This window comes from Brassica napus, chromosome C8, assembly GCF_020379485.1.
Source record: "Brassica napus cultivar Da-Ae chromosome C8, Da-Ae, whole genome shotgun sequence".
In the NCBI taxonomy this organism is placed as follows: Eukaryota; Viridiplantae; Streptophyta; class Magnoliopsida; order Brassicales; family Brassicaceae; genus Brassica; species Brassica napus.
Window position 1 is genome coordinate 11,624,062 of NC_063451.1, and position 6,463 is coordinate 11,630,524.

General features: G+C 37.5%; 1 protein-coding gene across 1 annotated transcript; it reads left to right on the forward strand.

The window, feature by feature from the left end:
- Positions 1–3,086: 3,086 nt before the first annotated feature.
- Positions 3,087–4,367, forward strand: LOC106369875. The gene has a single exon (XM_013809974.1). The coding sequence runs from the start codon at positions 3,087–3,089 to the stop codon at positions 4,365–4,367; it is 1,281 nt and encodes a 426-aa protein (XP_013665428.1).
- Positions 4,368–6,463: the final 2,096 nt, after the last annotated feature.

The window sequence follows — 6,463 nt, forward strand, 5'->3', positions numbered from 1 at the left end:
GCCGCTCTTGGAATGCCACCACGAGATCCCCAAGAGTCCGATCCAACCCGTCAACAGCCGAGCAACCCCACCAACTACTTCGACAATATGTAGTTTTTTTTTCTGTTTGTATTATGAATTTAAATATTATTGTATGACTTTTTTAAAATATGTTTTCCAATTTCATATTTTGTTTTAAAATTTAAATTATTTTAAATTCTGAATATTAAAAATAAATTAAAATCTATTATATACTAATTAATAATAATATAATAAGAAACGATGTAAACTCCTCGTAAACATTACATGGAGTTTACATCGAATGTTTACGAGTGATTAACATCGAAATATTTACGAGGATTTTACATCGAAATGTTTACGAGTGATTTACAACGAAAGTATTTACGTGTGCTTTACATCGAAATAATTACGTGGGATTTACGACGAAGTCTTACGTGGCGTTTACGACGAATCCTTTCCCTGCGCTTTACGAGGAATATATTTCGTCGTAAACGTAACGAGTCATTTACGACGAAACTTCCGTTACGACGGACATTTAACAACGAAACGTCTTTCGACGTTAATTCGTCGTAACACCCCGTTTACGACGAATTTACAACGAATACTGCCCTAGTAAAAAAATATGTTTTCTTGTAGTGTGATTTTAAAATCATCCTATTTGATCTATCAAATTTTTTAAAATTAAGTATGTTAAATATATATAAAAAATTAGTATACTTTTAAAAAGAAAGAGAAAATGACTAGGATGACACTAAAAAAGTTTTTGTCACAAATATAGCTTCTAAGAATAAAAATGACCAAAATAGCACTTAATGTTTTATCAAAAGAGATAAATATATACTTATACCCCAATGGTAAATTAATTTAGACATTAGGGTTTAGAGTTAAGGGGTGGGGTTTAGGATTTAGGGTTTAGGGTTTAGGATTTAGGGTTTATGGGTGGGGTTTAGGGTTTAGAGTTAAGGGGTGGGGTTTAGGGTTTAGAGTTAAGGGGTGGGGTTTAGAGTTAAGGGGTGGGGTTTAGAGTTTAGGATTTAGGGTTTAAGGTTTAGAGTTTAGATTTTAGGGTTTAGAGTTGGGGAGTGGGATTTTGGGATAAGATTTCAGATTTTGAAAAATAAAAAAAATTTAAATTTTTTTAAAAGATAAAATGCTATTTTGGTCATTTTAGTTTTTGAGGGCTATTTTGTGACATAAACTTAGAAATGTGCTATTTCGGAGATTTGCCCAAAAAGAAAATAGAAATATATACATATGTTATAATATTTGTGTTAGGAACAAATAAAAACTTTGATTGAATATTAACTATTAATCATAAACTTCAACTTTAAATTTTTCATAATTCATTAAAACATAACTAATTCAAAACATACTTTACTGTAACTATTTTTTTTGAATGAATGCAGATATATAAGATAACCTAAAAAATATAAAAAAGTTAGTTCATTAAACAAAAGATTAAATACATACATGTGATAATACATATTATAAGAACAAATAAAAAATTATGTGTGCAATAAGATAACAATTAATTTTTGTAAATAAGTATTAATTATTTATTTATGCTAATTCCTATCAAAAATAAAATAAAAGAATTAAAATATTTATGTTCTCTGTCTATGTAAATATTATATATAGTTATGTAGTGAAGTAATATATTTATAATGATATAAAAATTAATATGCATAACAACTGTTGCAAAAAGCTCTATAAAATTTTAAATATGTAAAAAAAAAAAATATAATTTTCTTAAAAATGTATTTATAAAAGATATAATATATGTAAAATAATAAATATTTCTATATCATATTATAAAACACGTAAATAAACAAAAATGAAATAAATTATTAAACAATATTTTTATAAGAATTTGATTCTCATAGTAAAAATACATATAAGAAATTAATTGAGATAAAAAAATTGATCTACATGCATTATGATCGGCCCTCATCGGAGAAAGAAAAAAACACGAAGACTAATCAAAAACTAACTAAGATGTAAAAAATCCTAACAAAAAAGGAATGGCGACGGCGACGGCGACGGCGATCTATCTCTAGGGTTTTGATGGTTTTTCAAAATTGGGATCCGGGAAATCGATGGAAAGAAGAGGATAACGAACGGGTTGGTGTGATAGCAAAGATCTGGAGAACTGAGAAGTCATGGCTTGACAAGGATTTGATCAGAAAGGGAAAGACATGATTCTCCGGATACAGGGTGATTAAAAGGGATTGTGATCGTATCTACTTGGTGGGGATACGATCTACAGATTTTGCAGCAAAGGATCTCGATGGGGAGAAATGGATTTCGATTTCGATCCTCTTTAAGATGAGATCGTCTGACTTTACAGGTATTAATTCAGTCTACTCATTACGAAAGAATTTATTCTTTCAACATGGGATTCGAAGAATCAATTTCGGATTGGATACAATAGGGATATGGAGCTTGTGGATCTCGTGGGTCTGTGATGAACAGATACTACAGAAAACTTGGAAAGGAGGACACAATCATGGTTTCAATTGTAATATATTTGGCATTAATGGGGGAAAATCTGGGTCGGGAGAATTTGGAAACTGTAACAAGTATAAAAAGCGTGGATGGTGCTTTACTTGCTGTATCACATATTCAAGCTATCTGATAGTTCTCTCTAGTAAAAATCATCGTCTTGCTGTTGTTTGTTTGATCATGACACAGAGTCAGCTTCTGGGAGCAGGTGGGGACATTAAGGAGGGTGAGGGTGCCAGAAAAAGATTGAAGATCTCGGTGCCACACTTTGATAACTACGCTCTCGTCAAGACCTATTCAAAAACCATAATCGGAAGATGTATGAATCCACCGGCGCAAGAAATGAAGGCGTTGTTACAGAACATTCCAAAAATTTGGAAACTGGAGGATCGGGTGGTGGGGACAGATTTGGGGCATGGCAAATTTCAGTTTGATTTCCAGACGGAGGAGGAGATTGAAGCGGTCCTGAAGCTGCAGCCTTATCATTTCGATTACTGGATGGTGGCTCTTGCAAGATGGCAATCGAGGAAGTCACAGCTGTTCCCGCGGAGATTCCGTTCTGGGTGCGAGTTCTAGGTGTTCCAATGGAATTCAGGACACGGACTACTTTGGAAAGCATAGGTGATGCTCTGGGCAGGACGGTTTCTGTGGATCTTGAGCATTTACGTGTCCATGTGGTGATAGATGCTTTCCAACAGCTCTGTTTTGAGACTACGGTGGACTTTAAAGGGGGAGAGTATTATGAGGCAGTGGAAGCGGCGATCTCACTAAGATATGAGAAACTATTTGGATATTGTCCAATCTGTGCCAGTTTGTGTCACACAGAAGATAAATGTCCTCTTGCCAAGCCGGCGATGAAGACAAGTCCAGACAAGAAGAAGGAAAATAGAGATGGTAATGGGGGGTGGCAAGAAGGAGGGAAGCATGCAGATAGGGCTCGGAGTTACAAAGGGGTTGTCATTAATGGGAATACGGGCTATCAGCAGAAGGAGAGAGATGGTAGAGACTATTATGGGAAGGGCAAAGGAAAAATGGGTGAGGAGACTGACTTTAAGTGGGTGCGGGCGGCTGAGAAAGGGAACAAGGGATCGGCCAACAATCGTGGAAGCTACAGAGGGGATGGAGAGGCTTCTAGACAGCGCATGCCACGACGAGAGGATTCAAGAATGGCTGTCCAGGAGAGAAGTTCTAGGGGTGTCTCAGGACCGATAGGAGATCAACAGTTACAGCGAGGTTCAAATGTAAAGGCTACGGAGAACAAGGCTGTCGAGGCTCCAGAGGAGGGTGAAATCAAGGTTGTTGAGGCTTCCAACCAACAATTACCTTCACAAACTTTTCAGGAGGAGCTCGCCAAGACTCAAGCGATTGGAACAGAGGTCATTTCAGATCCCATGGATGCAGAAAGTGGGTTACAGGTGATTCAAAGTCTGGTAGGAGATTCATCCACGCTCAATGAAGATAAGGTTATGGATATGGATGAGATAAGAGAAGTTTTTCTTGCAAATGGGATTGATATGGATGCTGTAGATGAGCTACAGGAGTGCTCAGAAGGAGAGGTGGAGGAAGCAATGAGAGAGCTGGACAGGGCTGGTAATGAAGATATTCACGAGGATGAGGCACTGGTTACTGCGGTGGATGGCAAAGGCATGACTGATGTAGAAATGGCAAAGCAACATGGAACACGCAAACGGCTTTTTAAGCCAGCGGCTGGGACTGCGGTTAGTACAAAGATGAGGATGGCTAGCGTACGGGCTTCCCCACGTAAACGTACTGGAGTCAAATCAGGAATGCGCCAGGGGGAAAACAGTAAGCAAATGGATGCTAAGGGCACGTCAAACCCGAAGCCGGGACTCCCTAAACCATAATTTTATGATACACAACGTCTGGTTGGATTCGAGCAAGCGGGGCTTGGCTCTTGGTGTTGGCATTTGGATTTTTAAAATAAGCTCTATGAGCATTTCTCTTTTATTCGTTCTAGTTAAGGCTTATGAGATTGCAATGGTTTTTTCTTTTTTATGTTTATTGGTTACGCTTCCGTTTATGGTTAAGCAATGGATTTTAATTTGGTTGTGGGATATGTGGTACTACGTATCAGTGTGTGTCAATGTATCTTTAATCATCAGCTTTGTCTCTTTTGGAATATATGGATCTTATGGTGGAAGATTTGGGTTTCAGTGTGGTGTTAGAAATCTTATTTTACGGTCACCTTGTGTTGGAGTGAGATGGCTTGACTGGGAACCATCATTTTGTATCATGATTATATATATTTGTATTTGGCCTTACTGCAGGCACGCTCCACGGTTCACATGGGATTGTATTTGAGAGGTCGGGACTCTGGTTAGTAAAGTGGGTATTTGGATGGTTCGATCGTGTTATAAGGATCACGAGAGAATTGGACAGTTGTGGTGGTGACTTTTACGATTATGGCGATGGGATGAGTGTGGCATGATATGGCGCCTTGTGGAACATAATGGCTGGTACAATGTGGGGAGTAGTATCGAAAATTGTTTAATGTTAATGAAGTTTCAGGTGTTTCTGGATTACGAGAGGTTTCACACCTTTCGACGGTTGGGCTACATTATAAAGTGGATGGTAGTGAAAATATGGATATGTTTACTACATATATTAGCCTTTTTAGCTCAAATTCCAAACAGAGGGTATAAGGAATTGGGAAACAAAGTTATTTGCTCTGATGTGATTGAATCGGGAGTATTATTTTATTTGGAGATTTCAATACTCTGGTGTATTCAGCTGGTTAATTTTTTGAATTTTGGATTAACAAAATGGAAGATGGATGTTGATAGTAGGTATTTCGTTGGCATCTTTAAGCCGAATTATTCAGGCTCCAAGGAGCAATCCAATTTTATTAATATATGAATATATTAAGCTGGAACTGTAGAGGACTTGGAAGTCATTGGACCATCAGTTACCTTCGAGAAATATGGCATAAACATAAACCAGAATTTCTGTTCTTATCTGAAACAAAACAGGATGCTGCATTTGTACAAGGTGTTCAATCTCATTTTGGCTATGATAGTCTGGTTACTGTGGATCCATCTGGGAGAAGTGGAGTTTTAGCTCTTTTTTATAATATTGAGCATCAGGTCAACATTCTATATTCTAGTAATAGGATGATAGATATCGAGGCGGTAGTGAAGGGGAAACAAGTTTTTCTTACTTTTGATTACGGTGATCCGGTCCCAAAATTGCGGGATCAGGTTTGGGAGAGGTTGACTCGATATGGAATATCACGATCGGAACCCTGGTTTATTATAGGAGATTTAAATGAAATCACCGGGAATCATGAGAAGGATGGCAGAGCTGTGAGATGTCTGACATCTTTTATATCTTTTAATAATATGATAAGGAACAGTGGATTATTAGAATTTCCGGCTCGTGGTAATACTATGTCCTGGCCAGGGAGAAGAGGTAAAGGAAAAGGGGCAATGACAGTTAGATGTAGACTGGATCGTGCTTTAGCGAATGAGGAATGGCACACACTCTTCCCATGGTCTCATACGGAATATTTGAGATTGGTGGGGTCAGACCATCGCCCAGTGGTGGCCTTTTTGGATGATAAAATTAATAGACGAAAAAGGGGACAATTTAGGTTCGATAAGAGGTGGATTGGTCAAGAGGATCTGATGGAATCAATAATGTCAGGTTGGTTGGAGAATCAGGAAGGACGGGTTGAGGATTTTGTTACAAAAATTAGTAACTGTCGCCATGAAATATCTTCCTGGCGTAAGGACAATCAACCATATGGAAAGGATAAAATTAAAGATCTTCAGCAGGTGTTAGAAGAAGTACAGACAGATAATGATAGAACACAAGAGGAGATTCTTGAGGTTTCTCGGAAATTACAAGAGGCTTATAGGGATGAAGAGGAATATTGGCACCAGAAAAGTAGGAATATGTGGTATTCATCAGGAGACCTTAATACTAAATTTTATCAGGCGTT

Bases quoted from the DNA above. Each gene is read 5' to 3' on its own strand.
- LOC106369875 (XM_013809974.1), top strand. From the start codon at position 3,087: ATGGAATTCAGGACACGGACTACTTTGGAAAGCATAGGTGATGCTCTG.